At 43.9% G+C, this 15,685-nt stretch overlaps 1 protein-coding gene across 1 annotated transcript in view; it reads right to left on the bottom strand.

Moving 5' to 3' along the window:
* SVOP (SV2 related protein) overlaps positions 1 to 15,685 on the bottom strand; it is a 73,297-nt gene that overhangs the window by 22,625 nt on the left and 34,987 nt on the right. The window contains exon 6 of the mRNA XM_061385129.1: positions 13,108 to 13,232. Within this exon, the coding sequence (XP_061241113.1) occupies positions 13,108 to 13,232 (125 nt within the window). The remainder of the gene's footprint in view (positions 1 to 13,107; positions 13,233 to 15,685) is intronic.

Below are 15,685 nucleotides of genomic sequence, written 5' to 3'. Positions count from 1 at the left end.
GGGGATCTTCCCAATCCAGTGATCAAATCCAGGTCTCCTGCATTGTGGGCAGATTCTTTACCAGCTGAGCCACCAGGGAAGCCCAAGAATACTGAAGTGGGTAGCCTACCCCTTCTCCAGTGGATCTTCCCAACCCAGGAATCGAACCAGGGTCTCCTGCATTGCAGGTGGATTCTTTACCTACTGAGCTACCAGGGAAGCCGGTCAGATAAGTTGTTATTTGACTAGGATCACATAGCTAGTAAATTAGCAAGTAGAAGAGCCATACTTTTAATCCAGGTCTGTCTATATTATGCACCCCTTCATTCACTTCCCTATTTAGGTGGTTTCACAATTATAAACAATACTTCAACAAGCATCTTTCATCTTAAATCTTTGCTCACATGTGTTTTCCTTAGGATGGATTCTTATAGTAGAATTTGAGTCAAAGGGTATGCATATTTTAAGGCTTTCGATAAATATTACCAAAGTGGTTCCCAAAAATGTTGTTTCAATTTATATTCTTCCTACAAATACCTCTCTCAACACAAACCATTAGGAATTTCATTAACTCAGCTTTGAGAATGGAGACCAATTGCCAGCATTGTAAAAGATGACAGTGATTATCATGAATGACTTTGAAATTTTATTAATATTCTCCAAGTGGTGTTCCTGTATTATTTTTAAAAATCAATAATAGTGAAATAAGAAGTGTGTTTACATTTTTCTCTACCAAATTAAAGTCAAGTTACTAACCATGAAAAAATGTGCTATAGTATATTCTGAGGACAAAGCTAATCCTTAGATGTCAAGGATTTGTTTGGACATGCTATAGTGAACGGGAGAAGGCAATGGCACCCCACTCCAGTACTCTTGCCTGGAAAATCCCATGGATGGAGGAGCCTGGAAGGCTGCAGTCCATGGGGTCGCTGAGGTTCGGGCACGACTGAACGACTTCACTTTCACTTTTCACTTTCCTGCATTGGAGAGGGAAATGGCAACCCACTCCAGTGTTCTTGCCTGGAGAATCCCAGGGACGGGGGAGCCTGGTGGGCTACCATCTATGGGGTTGCACAGAGTCGGACACAACTGAAGTGACTTAGCAGCAGCAGCTATAATGAACTTAGAGCATGCAACCTTTTTATTTTAGGTATATAAGTGGTACACGAATGCATTCTCATTGTGAATAATCTAGCAATACGCAAGAATACAAAGTATCTGAAGAATCTTCCTCTTCCCCCTTCCCCCTGCTTCCATTCCCCTGCCCCAAAGCCATGACTAATAGCTGTTTGCTTTGCAAACTTCCAGCCCCTTCTCTATGTAAATGAACATATAAATTTAAAACTGAACAGACATTTTCCCAAAGAAGACATAACAGATGGTAACAGGCACATGAAAAGATGTTCAACATCACAAATCATCAGGGAAATGCAAATCAAAACCACCACGAACTATCACCTCACACCTGTCAGAATGGTCATTATCAAAAAGACAACAAATAACAAGCATTGAGGAGGATGCGGAGAGAAAAGAACCCTCATGCAGCGTTGGTGGCAATGTAAATTGGTGCAGTCACTATAGTAAACATTATGGGGGTGCCTCAAAAATTAAAAAGAGAACTATCATATAATCCAGCAATTCCACTCCTGGGTATTGATCTGAAAAAATGAAAACACTGATTCAAAAAGATATATGCACCTCTGTGTTCACCGCAGCATTATTTACAATAGGCAAGGTTCAGAAGCAACCTGTGTCCAACAACAGACAAATGGATAAGGAAGATGTGGCTATAAACATATATATATACACATACACACATACATTTATATATACACAATAGAATATTAAACACTAAAAAAGAATTAAATCTTATCATTTGCAACAACATGGATGAACCTAGAGTACTATACTAAGAGAAGTCAGTCAGACAGAGAAAGACAAATGCTGTGTGTTTCACTTATATGTGAGATCTCAAAAACAGAACAAATAAATAAACATAGCAAGCAGAAATAGAGTCATAGATACAGAACAGACAGGTGGTTGCGGGGGCAAAGCGACAACCAGGTGACGGACGTGAAGAGGTAAAAACTTCCAGCTGCAAAATAAATGAGTCATGGGTATGAAATGCACGCTGTGAGGTCTATACGCTGGAATTAATTACATAATAATAGTAGTAATTGGGCTTTCCATGGGGGCACTAGTGGTAAAGAATCTGCCTGCCAACGCAGGAGATGGCAGAGACGTGGGTTTGATCCCTGGGTCGGGAAGACCTCCTGGAGGAGGAAATGATTACCCGCTCCAGTATTCTTGCCTGAAACATTCCGTAGATAGAGGAGCCTGGTGGGCTACAGTCCATGGAGCAACAAACTCAGACATGTGCTGAGTTCATGTGCTCAGACACGACTGAGCACAATAATAATAATAAATTTAACCACGACATCTTTTTTCTTCCCTTCCCTTCTCCTTCCTTCGCACACATGCAGTGTATGGCCAGTGTTCCATTCATACAAATGGCCCCATTCTTACCACTTCTGGCTATGCCAGCCCAACTCGCAACTGTCAGCACCTGTAAGTCTCCCCGGAGTGCTTTCCCTGGTCATTAAAGCTTGCTTTGCCAACCCGTGTGGCAGACCAGAAGTGCCAAGGAATTTTAACTTCCCAGGAGCAGCTCTCAACAAACCACAGTTCGCTCGTCTCTTGACCAGGACAATCTGGAGAATGTGTTGCAGTCTCCCAGAGGAAAGTCCTTGCTCCTGAGTGCCTATGTCAGGATCTGCTCCTGATAAGACAGTTTGGAAGTCTTTCCATAATAATCTATATCGATCTACCAGATTATTTTTTAACAGCTGCAATCCTATCGATGAACTTAGATTGTTTTCAATTTCTTGTTTTCGTAGCCTATGCCACAAGGAACATCTCTTCTTGTAATTGTGCCCCGCATCTGACCATTATTTATAGCAGTTCATTATGAAAAAGAGTAATTTGGGATTCATTCAAAGTAGGGGGATTACTGCAATCAGGTTAAAGACTCAAAAGAACGAGCAATGAAATTAGCAATGCCAATAAGCAAATGATACAGACGTGAATAAATCCCCTCTGCGAGTAATTGCATTTTTGGCACTTGGCAGTTAGAGATTTGCCATTTGGATCACACGCTTGGAGAGAAATGACCTGGGATCTCCATCTGGCATTTCTGCTTGGTCTCTGGGGAAAGAGCAGTGTCAAGGTCAGATGTGTGAGCAAGCTGATTCTAGACAACAAATCTAAAGAAACTTCTGAAGCAGGTCTCAAGGTAGCACAGATGGGCAGCTACCTGGGGTATTTGTCTTTAAGAGTGGCTAGAACAGTCAGTAGGATGCCAGGTGGGGCAGGCTTCCAGCTCATAGGTAAGTAGTGTTTCTGCTGAGATACACAGCGCCCTCTACTGGAAATAATAAACCATCTCCCCGGGTGCCAGCCTGCGTCTTCTATATTTTTTTGTGAGGCATGATGTGACTGGTGGTGGAAGTAAACTCCGATGCTGTAAAGAACAATATTGCATAGGAACCTGGAATGTTAGGCCCATGAATCAAGGTAAATTGGAAGTGGTCAATTTACCTTGAGATGGCAAGAGGAATAGGTGATCTAAAATGGACTGGAATGGGTGAATTTAACTCAGATGACCGTTATATCTACTACTGTGGGCAAGAATCCCTTAGAAGAAATGGAGTAGCCCTCATAGTCAACAAAGAGTCCAAAATGCAGTACTTGGATGCAATCTCAAAAATGACAGAATGATCTCTGTTCATTTCCAAGGCAAACCATTTAGTATCACAGTAATCCAAATCTATGCCCCAACAAGTAATGCTGAAGAGGCTGAAGTTGAACGGTTCTATGAAGACCTACAAGACCTTCTAGAACTAACACCCCCAAAAGATGTCCTTTTCATTATAGCAGACTGGAATGCAAAAGTAGGAAGTCAAGAGATACCTGGAGTAACATTTTGTATTCCAAGGCAAATTCGGCAAATGAATTTGGCAAAGGCTAACAGAGTTTTGCCAAGAGAACGCACCGGTCATAACAAACACCCTCTTCCAATAACACAAGAGAAGACTCTACACAAGGACATCACCAGATGGTCAATACCGAAATCAGGTTGATTACATTCTTTGCAGCTGAAGATGGAGAAGCTCTATACAGTCAGCAACAAGACGGGGAGCTGACTGTGGCTCAGATCACAAACTCCTTATTGCCAAATTCAGACTTAAATTGAAAAAGGAGGGAAAACCACTAGACCATTCAGGTATGACCTAAATCAAATCACTTACGATTATACATTGGAAGTGACAAATAGATTCAAGGGATTACATCTGATAGACAGAGTGCCTGAAGAACTATGGACAGATGTTCCTGACACTGTACAAGAGGCAGGGATCACCCCCAAGAAAAAGAAATGCAAAAAGGCAAACTGGCTGTCTGAGGAGGCCTTACAAATAACTAGGAAAAGAAGAGAAGCAAAAAGCAAAGGAGAAAAGGAAAGATACACCCATTTGAATGCAGAGTTCCAAATATCAGGGAGACATAAGAAAGCCTTCCTTAGTGATCAATGCAAAGAAATAGAGGAAAACAATAGAATGGGAAAGACTAGAGATCTCTTCAAGAAAATTAGAGATACCAAGGGAACATTTCATGCAAAGATGGGCACAATAAAGGAGAGAAATGGTATGGACCTAACAGAAGCAGAAGATATTAAGAAGAGGTGGCAAAAATACACAGAACAACTACACAAAAAAGATCTTCATGACCAAGATAACCACGATGGTGTGATCACTCACCTAGAGCCAGACATCCTGGAATGCAATGTCAAGTGGGCCTTAGGAAGCATCACTACATACAAAGCTAGTGGAGGTGATGGAATTCCAGTTGAGCTATTTCAAATCCTGAAAGATGATGCTGTGAAAGTGCTGCACTCAGTATGTCAGCAAATCTGGAAAACTCAGCAGTGGCCACAGGACTGGAAAAGGGCAGTTTTCATTCCAATCCCAAAGAAGGGCAATGCCAAAAAAAGTTCAAACTACCACACAATGGCACTCATTTCACAAGCTAGCAAAGTAATGCTCAAAATTCTCCAAGCTAGTCTTCAACAGTACATGAACCGAGAACTTCCAGATGCTCAAGCTGGATTTAGAAAAGGCAGAGGAACCAGAGATCAAATTGCCAACATCCGTTGGATCATAGAAAAAGCAAGAGAATTCCAGAAAAACATCTACTTCTGCTTCACTGACTATACTAAAGCCTTTGACTGTGTGGATCATGAGAAACTGGAAAATTCTTAAAGAGATGGGAATACCAGACCACCTTACCTTGCCTCCTGAGAAATCTGTATGCAGGCCAAGAAGCAATGGTTAGAACTGGAACAACAGACTGGTTCCAAATTGGGAAAGGAGTACTTCAAGACTGTATATTGTTACCCTGCCTATTTAACATTGTGTGAAATGCTGGGCTGGATGAAACACAAGCTGGAATCAAGACTGCCGCGAGAAATATCAATAATCTCAGATATGCAGATGACACCACCCTTATGGATGACACCACCCTTACGGCAGAAAATGAAGAAGAACTAAACAGCCTCTTGATGAAAGTGAAAGAGGAGACTGAAAAAGTTGGCTTAAAACTCAACATTCAGAAAACTAAGATCATGGCATCTGGTCCCATTACTTCATGGCAAATAAATGGGGAAACAATGGAAACAGTGACAGACTTTATTTTTTGGGGGCTCCAAAATCACTGCAGATGGTGACTACAGCCATGAAATTAAAAGACGTGTGCTCCTTAGAAGAAAAGCTATGACCAACCTAGACAGCATATTAAAAAGCAGAGGCATTACTATGCTGACAAAGGTCCGCCTAGTCAAAGCTATGGTTTTTCCAGTAGTCATGTATGGATGTGAGAGTTGGACCATAAAGAAAGCTGAGAACCGAAGAATTGATGCTTTTGAACTGTGGTGCTGGAGAAGACTCTTGAGAGTCCCTTGGACTGCAGGGAGATCCAACCAGTCCATCCTAAAGGAAATCAGTCCTGAATATTCATTGGAAGGACTGATGCTGAAGCTGAAACTCCAATACTTTGGCCACCTGATGCGAAGAACTGACTCATTTGAAAAGACCCTGATGCTGGAAAAGATGGAAGGTGGGAGGAGAAGGGAACGACAGAGGATGAGATGGTTGGATGGCATCACCGACTGGATGGACATGAGTTTGAGCAAGCTCTGGGAGTTGGTGATGGACAGGGAAGCCTGGCGTGCTGCAGTCCATGGGGTCGCAAAGAGTTGGCTACAACTGAACGACTGAACTTAGTTACTTAGTATGTGCAACTATTTTTGCCTGGAAAATGCCATGGACAGAGGAGCCTGGAGGGCTACAGTCCACGGGGTCTTAAAGAGTCAGACACGACTGAGTGGCTGAGCAATTAGAGGTGATTATTGTTTGGGGGTTCCTATGTGCATTTTTCTAAAGTTTCTAAAACAAAAATGTACTGTTTCCTGCCTCTCCTCTTCACATCAGTATTTAAAACACTGAACCACCTCCTTCTCAGGCTCAGTGGATGGCCCTATGCAAGAAAATGGAAAGTGAACAAATAATTCTTTCTTCAGCCTCCCAACACCAAACCCTAAGAGAACAATCCACGTTGCTTTGCCTTTCTTCCTGTTAAAATAGATCTTCCCACATCCAACTTTTCTTATTTAGACACTATTTAGTTTTCATTTAGTGTTAGCTAGAAATATCACTTCTCTTTTCTGGAACATAGACATGTCTTCGAGATTTATTTCTACTCATTAGCACTTAAGCCTGTTTAAAATTTAAGCAAAACAAAAAACTTTAAAATGTCAACAGCACCAAAAAAATGAACACCCTAAAACTACTACTGGATTCCACTATCCTGTCACTTGGTTTTCGTTGTAAAATAAACTGCGTAGTGGCCTAAATGAGTAAACATTCATTATTTTCCCCCAAAATGTATTGTTGGTAATGATAAAGTTACATGTAACTCTTTTGCTTGGATTAAAGCCTCTTCTTCTTGTGGCTATGTAAATTGGTACAGCCAGTATGGAGAACAGTATGGAGTCTCCTTAAAAAAAAACTAAAAATAGAGTTATCATACGATCCTGTAATACCACTCTGGGGCATATATTCAGAGAAAACCATACTCTGGAAAGACAATACACCTCAGTGTTGACTGAAGCACTGTTCACAACAGCTAAGACATGGGAATAACCTAACTGTCCATCAACAAAGAAATGGATAAAGAAGATGTGGTATATTTATGCAACAGACTATCACTCGACCGCAAACAAAGAATGAAATCATGTCATATGCAGCAACAGGAAGAGACCTAGAGATTATCATACTACGTGGAGGAAGCCAGAGGGAAAAAGATAAATATCGTGTGATACCGCTTATATGTGGAAACCAGAAAAAAGGTACAAGTGAACTTATATAAAACGAAACAGAAATAGACCCAGAGACAGAAAAGAAACTTCTGGTTACCGAAAGGGAAGGCGGGGGAGAGGTTTATGGAACAGAGATGAGTCAGTTATGGCCATGCTAGCCTAGCCAGTGCCCGGCCAACTCAGCAGCTGACAAAAGACACAAGAGTAAGTCTTGCAGAGCTGGGAACCATCAAAAGACCAAACTGCAGAATCATGGGTTAAATCTATTGTCATTTTAAGCCTAAGGATTGGAGTAGTTTGTTACAAAGCAAAAGGAAAGTACATTCCACTTAATAACCACCTGTCCTTAGGCAAATCCCTCAGGATCTCTGAGCCTCAGTTTTCTTATCTGTTAAATGGGGATAGTAGGGTTGTTTGATGGACAAGAAGAGGTAGTGTGAAGAGAGGGCTTAGCATGGCTCCCCGCGCTAGGGAAGCACTCCACTCATTATTATCAGCATCACTATCAATGTTACTGTCGTTGTTGTTATCATCAAGGACCCATGTGAGCATTTGGGGGAAGCAAGAAGAGAAACAAGAAATAAAGGGAGAGGAGTTAGAAAGGCAAAAATTAGGGCACAGGGATGGGCTCCTTATTAACAATATAATTTCTATATGAACTGATGGGTGTCAGCTAAACATACTGTGTTAATCATTTGCAAGATATAGAAGTCATTATGCTGCATACCTTAAACGGTTGTTTTGTTGCTGTTTAGTGGAGAAGGCAATGGCACCCCACTCCAGTACTCTTGCCTGGAAAATCCCATGGACGGAGGGGCCTGGTGGGCTGCAGTCCATGGGGTCGCTGGGAGTCGGACACGACTGAGTGACTTCACTTTCACTTTTCACTTTCATGCGTTGGAGAAGGAAATGGCAGCCCACTCCGGTGTTCTTGCCTGGAGAATCCCAAGGACGGGGGAGCCTGGTGGGCTGCCGTCCATGGGGTCACACAGAGTCGGACGAGACTGAAGCAACTTAGCAGCAGCAGCAGCAGCGGCTGAGTTACGTCCGACTCTTTTTCGATCCCATGGACTATAGCCTGCCAGGCTCCTCTGTCCACGGGATTTCCCAAGCATGAATACTGAAGTGGGTTGCCATTTCCTTCTCCAGGGGATTTTTGCAACCCAGGGATTAAAGCCCACAGCCTATAAGTGCTGTATGTCAATTCCATCTCAATAAAACTAAGAGAAAAACATCTTTTCAATTAAAAAAAATTATAATAATATAATTTGCATTTATACTAAATACAGAGTATATTATAAGGATTTCTGATTGTTGAACTTTTAAAAGTAATATAGCAAAATCTTCCTCACTTGATTTTGTGAAGTGGCACAACTGGGTAAAGTCCTTCTAAAGGAATGGAAACTCTTAGTTACATTTAATTACACAAAAATATCTTCAACTAAATGTTTCCAAATAATGAACTTAGGAGAGCCATTTTTATAACTAGATAAGAGCTTTGCATAATAAAGGCATGATTATTTTACGTAAAAAGCTGGCATGAAAGTGCTTGGGAATCAACTGAGTCTCCCGGATAGCTAAAATATTTCTTCTCTAACTTTTTTTTTTACCTCACCACACGTAATGCAGGATCTTAGCTTCCTAGCCAGGGATGGAACCAGTGTCCCCTGCAGTGGAAATGCAGTCTTAAACCCTGGACCTCCAGGGAAGACCCTCTTCTGTAATTTTGTGTGTGTGGTTTTTATTTGCTCTCCTTTTGCTAACCATGTGATCTGACACATGCTACTGCTAAAAAGCCTAGTTTCCTTACCTGGAGCATTAATGGAGGTCGTCATATCTACGCCTTAAGGTTTTGCAAGTTTAGAATGGTCATGTGTTTGGAATGTAGTAATAGCTCAATAAACAGACAGACGTGCTATTGCAGCATTAAATAAATGAACAGCTAAATGGGGAGGCAAGACGTTTGGGGAGCGGAGGAAGGGAGCAGACAGGCAAACTTAGAACCGTCAAGATATCCGGTAAGGGGGTAAAGGCCCTCCCAGCTGCTCTGTGTCCTTAATTTTATTCCCTTGGTGTCCTGTCCTCCCTGGCTGAAGATCTCTTCCCTTTGCAGTTTCCGGAGGTGGTTTTTTCTCTCCTCCAGTGACTCAGCCATTGGAATCTCATCAGCTTATAGCCTTCCACAGGTTCCTGAGAATTTATTTCGCTGATAGCACCTTTTTCTTGCTTTCCAGCACCATTCGAGATTTATTTCTTATACCTTCTGTATTACTTCCAGAAAATGTGGAAGATGACCCAGAAAAGAGCACTTCTCATGGCACCATCTTCAACTGGAATCACTGGGGATGTTCATAAGCCCCCGTTCCTTTCCCTACCCTCCTATGGCCAGAAAATCCAGGGTGGGGATGTGAGGAGGCTGGACCTGCTGCCATCTCCCCAAGCATCCCTGGGAGAGGAATTTCAGGTGTTCCTCCGTGAGCTCATCCCTTCTAGCCACGAGGGGGAAACGGTCCCAAAGTCAATGAATGGCTCACGAACAGGGCAGTGGCTGGAACAGCAGGAATTCCTGGAGTTGGGCCAGAAGTGGAACAGACTGACCACAAGCCCCTGTCAGCCCAGGTTAACAGGCTTGGCGTAACGGCCTCTGCTTTAAGCTCCAGTGGTTCTTAAGCTCATTCCCGATCCAGGAGTCCGTGTCAAATACCTACTCCGCACAGTCCTGGAGGAACGATGATGAATAATAAACCAGGGAAGGGCTGAGCGGAACTGAGAGCCTCTAAGTGGGAGAAAGGGCTTCCCAGGAGGTGCTAGTGCTAAAGAACCTGCCTGCCAATGCAGGAGATGTAAGAGAAGCAGGTTCAGCCGCAGAGTTGGGAAGATCCCCCGGAGAGGACACAGCAACCCACTCCAGTATTCTTGCCTGGAGAATCCCATGGACAGGGGAGCCTGGCAGGCTATAGTCCATAGGGTCGCAAAGAGTCACGACTGAAGCGACCTAGCACACACGCACGCAAGCACATCGGAGGGTCCAGGGCAGGGACTGTAACGGGTGTACCGCCTGGACTCCCCCTTCAGGGCTGAGGCACACAGTCCCTCGGGCACGACCAGGAATGTTGCCTGCTAAGAGCTCAGGGTTGAGCCCGTGCAGGAAATGCCTTGGCCCAAAGTAGCTAACTTCCCCCAAGGTCACCCCTCCCTCCTTGAGGGCAGCCCACATCCAAGGTGGCTGATGTGAATGGACAAAGGTCCAGCCCCCATCCTCCGTATGGAACAATCTAAAGAGCCATCGCAGCTTCTGAACCCTAAAGGTCAGCTGAGGCCCCTACCAGCTGTTACAACCACATTGCAACTTAGCTTCTCCCTCTGCCCAGCCCTGTTTTTCTGACTCCTTTACAGGTGTTATCTTGGTGGCCTCTTGCACACATATCTCGATTTCTGTCTGTTTCCCAGGATGTCAGCCTGAAACAGGGACCATGTCTGTTTGGCTCACTGCTGTACCCCCAGTACCTAGCGCTGGCCTGTGTCATAACAGGAGCTCAAGAAAATACCGGTTGAGGGGATTCCTTGCTGGTCCAGTGGTTAACACTTGGGCTTCACTGCTGTGAACTTGGGTTTGATCCCTGGGAGGGGAACTAAGATCCCACAAGCTACGTGGTACAGGGGGAAAAAAAATTGGTTGAATGAATGAATAAAACTAAAAAGAAACTCCCTGGTTCCTGTGCAAGATTTTCCTAAATTACTGCAACAGGATTCCTTACTTCCAACCTATCCAACCCATCACTGCCAGCTTAATCCTTTTAAAGTACCTCTCCTGCTCGAAAACTTTCAGTGGCTTTCCACTTGTCTGCAGACAATCCCTTTGACCTGACATTCAAGACCTTGTATAAGCTTGCCCTAGTCTATCAGGGCTTCCTAAATGGCTCAGTGGTAAAGAATCTGCCTACCAAGCTGGAGGTGCGGGTCATTCCCTGGGTGGGGAAGAATCCCTGCAGTAGGAAATGGGAACCCACTCCAGTATTCTTGCCTGGGAAATCCCATGGACAGAGGAGCCTGGTGGGCTACAGTCCACGGGGTGGCAAAGAGTCGGACATGACTTAGCGACTAAACAGCAGCAGCCACCTGATCTACATGGCCCATCTCAGGGTTTGCAATTCTCGCATTTCTCAGCCTTACAAGCTAACTGAATTGGACCACTAGCCTTCCTCAGACTCAGCTATGGCTTCCTCTTTTCACGAAATTCCTTTCTTATGAGATATCCTACATATTCCCCATCTCCTTGGGTCTCTCTAAATCCTTTTAATTGTTCATAGCAAGGCAGTGGAAATCAATGGTTAGAGCCCAGGCTCTGGAGATAGAGGGTGTGGGTTCCGATTGCAACCCTACCTCCTGTAACTGTGTCATCTGGGGCAAGTTACCTCACCTCTCTGTAACCTTAGTTTCTTTATCTGTAAAATAGGATTAATAATAGAATCCACCTCATAGGGAAATTGGGGAGATTAAATGAGACAGTCTGGGCAAACTGCTTAGAACAGCACCTGCCCCTTAATATCGGCTATTAATCACCATCCTTTAGACTGGGGTCAACACTTTTTTGACAAAGGTCTGGACAGTAAATACTTCAGGTTTGCAAGCCACAGAGTTTCTACTGAGACTACTCAACTCTGTTGCTGAAGCACCAAAACAGGCGTAGATAATACGTCAGTACATGGTGCGGTTGTGTTCCAATAAAACTTCATTTAGAGATCCAGTTGGCAGTTCAGATTTGGTCCAGCTGCCACAAGCTGCCAATCTCTGCTTCAGAACTCCCCAGTCTGCCAGGAAATGGTGACATCTTCCTACAATCCTGACTACTCTCAGTATCTTAACAACAGTAACAACAAAATAACACATAACTTAGAAAATAATTAGTCCCACCCACTTCCCTGATAGTTCGGTTGGTAAAGAATCTGCCTGCAATGCAGGGGACCCTGGTTTGATTCCTGGGTCAGGAAGATCCACTGGAGAAGGGATAGGCTACCCACTCCAGTATTCTTGGGCTTCTCTTGTGGCTCAGCTGGTAAAGAATCTGCCTGCAATATGGAAGACATGGGTTCAATCCCTGGGTTGGGAAGATCTCCTGGAGAAGGGAAAGACTATCCACTCCAGTACTCTGGCCTGGAGAATTCCATGGACTGTATAGTTCAAGGGGTCACAAAGAGTCAGACATGAATGAGCGCCTTTGACTTTCACTTTGACTTCCTGCCTTGGGGTCAAGTTAGAAATAGGTAAAAGGGAGCAGGCAGGGTAGTTAAAAGCCTGGATGTTACAGGCGGACAGATTCCAGGTCTTAGTTCCAACTGCACCCTGTGTGACTTGATTTCACCCACTGAGCCTGTTTTCTCAGCTGTAAAATGGGAATTGCACTAATTCAATACCCCCACACATCTTCTGGGGCTGCTGCACCATATCCAGGAGAAATGTCCTGTCAATGCTAGATCTACCGTTTTGATTATTATTTCACGTCCATGTCCTTCCAGCTATCGTGTTGCTTTTGCTGTTGTTAATCATTACAATATTGGCAATGACACTCTTCTCTGGCTCCATCAGAGTCCCTGGGTAGCAGCAGCCCTGGTGTATGTACCATCTTTGCATCCTTCCGAGCCCATGAACATCGCTGCCTGGCTGCCTGGCTGGGTGGCCAGAGCTGGGGCTTTACTTACGACTGGGGGACCCCTCCGATCCCGAAGCCCACCAGGCCCCGGAGCACCAGGATCCAGCTGTACACGGGCGCAAACGCACTGAGGATGCCGTAGTACAGGGTCCAGAGCACGCTGATCTTCAGTCCCTGCGGAGAAGGAAGACACTCAGTCATGGGGCTTCTCAGCATCTCCAGGTCACACGCCCCTACACGTGTTCAAGGTCACCGTAGGGTCGCGGTAAAGGGTAATCCACACAGCCAAAGGGATGCAAGGTGGTCTCTGGGTGGTGGTGCCAAGTCTCAGGGGGAGTGTGGGAAAACTGTGGGGTGTTCTTAGCAGTCCCAGTGATTGGCAGTTAATAGACAGGTCCCAGGGACTTTCCTGGTGGTCTACTGGTTAAGACTCTGTACTTCCACTTCAGGAGGTACAGGGTTCAATTCCTGGTCAGAGAACTAAGATCTCACATGCTGTGTGGTGCAGCCAAAAAATTTTTTTAAGTAATAGACAGGTCCTAGAGATGCTAGATGTCCCACAGCACCTGAGACATGAAGACTTACCTCACACAAGCTTGAATCGAACTTCCCACCAGATACTAAACCATGCAGTTGATCACTGTTTATGACTATCTGTACCTGGACCTTCATTCTGGTTTACATATAAACAGGATTTTGGAAGGTGGGTCACACCCTCCAAAAAAATTCCTGAGGGTAGTTTTTCAGGAAAGCAACTTCTAGATACATCAAAGTAAGATACACTTTATCTGGAATTTTACAGAATTATCTTTTCAGAAACCCATGTTGCCAGTGGAAATGCTATGTGTGATATTTGAGTGACTGAGTGTGAATACAGCATCCGTCTGCATTCATGGGACTTCTATGTGTATCTATGAATAGATCTGAATCTTATTTCGAAATGTCAGATATATAAAGAAAAAGCATCAAGATTTCATTAAATCCAAACTTATTTATAATTGGGGCAAATATGAACTCCTTTCAGGATCTAGGCAGAGTAGTATGTGAATATTTGCATATTGAAAGGAAATTTATTAATTACTTCTTTAAAAAAGGTTCTCCCTTGTGGCCTAGTTAAGATATTATAACTGACTTCTTTTTAAAAGCTGCGTAAGTGGGAATTCCCTGATGGCTCAATGGTAAAGAATCCGCCTGCCAATGCAGGAGGCACAGGTTTGACGCCTGATCCAGGAAGATCTCACACGCCATGGAGCAATTAATTCCGGGCACCATAACTATTGAGCCTGTGCTCTAGAGCCTGGGAGCTGCACCTACTGAGCCCACAGCCAAAATTACTGAAGGCTGAACACTCTAGAGACGGCGCTCTACAACAAAAGAAGCCATCGCAACGCGAAGCCTGGGCACTGCAGGCTGGAGAGTAGCCCCTGCTGGCTGCGACTAGAGAAAAGCCCATCTAACAACAAAGACCCAGCACAGCCAAAAAAAATAATAAATTAAATTGAAAAAACTGTATAAATGACTAGGCTATTTTATCTTTGAAATTATTTCTGGATTATTGGGGGCACTACAAAAATTTTATAATTTTTTTTTAAATAAAGGGGACATTGTAAGGAATTCCCTGGCAGTTCAGCAGTTAGGACCTGGCGCTTTCTCTGCTGTGGCCTAGGTTTTTGATCCCTGATCTCGAAGCTAAGATCCCACAAGCCACACGGCACGGCCGGAAAAAAAAAAAATGATGTTGTATTTTATGGGGTTGAGAATCGCCTAGGAACGCAAAATTGCAGGAGAAACCTGGCATATATTCCTGGAATGTTAATTACGCTTAGAGATGGAGAAAAAAATTAAGAGCGAATATAATTGAAAAGGGCATTTTTTATAACACAACCAGCTCCAAAAGTGTTCTGGAGTAGAATGCAAATGTAACGTGAATATTAGACCTGCCACATGAGGTCTGGGCAGACTGCCCTGTCAGGGAGTGTTTAACAGGAGGATTGCTACGTGATGTTTCTCGTAAGTCCTTTGTTCCTTATCAAGTGGAGCAGCAAGCTGCTCCCAGGAACTGAGGTCATTATGTGAGACAGGCTTGAATCTCCTTTAGTAAACATTCTCTTTACGACAAAACTGCTTAGTCTTGATCCCCTTTCTTGAGATATGGATTGTCTCCTGGTCTTGTGACCATTATTAATCCCTTGTTCCCTTGGTAACAGTTGCTGTACATCTGGTTTTCTGATCTTTATCATTGTTGAAAGAAATTTCTTGTACAACAGCCTATATATTGTCACAGAAAGACCATTAAAGCACCTTTGCTCCATCAGAGCTTGGGTCCCCGTGTCTTTCTGTCTTTTTTCTTTCTCTCTCTCTCTGGCTAATTCTCTGGAGCATAGAAACCCATCATGCTCACTCTCCTGCCCAGGCTTCCTCGAGAAGGCACACTGTGCTTTCACCCCCTCAAGAAGGTGCCCTGTGCCTTCGTGAGCGATGCAAGCCCTGTGTTAACGGCTTTATTGGTTCTCTGCATAAACCAGGGAATATCAGCCTCTTTCTCTCTTTCACTTTCTTATCGTCGACTCCAGACCGCCAGGTCCCAGTCCATTAAAGGACCCCAACACTGCCCTTCGCAGCACCCT

The sequence above is a fragment of the Bos javanicus genome, chromosome 17 (genome assembly GCF_032452875.1).
Source record: "Bos javanicus breed banteng chromosome 17, ARS-OSU_banteng_1.0, whole genome shotgun sequence".
Lineage (NCBI taxonomy): Eukaryota > Metazoa > Chordata > Mammalia > Artiodactyla > Bovidae > Bos > Bos javanicus.
The sequence above is the reverse complement of the archived record's forward strand: the minus strand, read 5'-3'. Positions and strand labels throughout refer to the sequence as shown.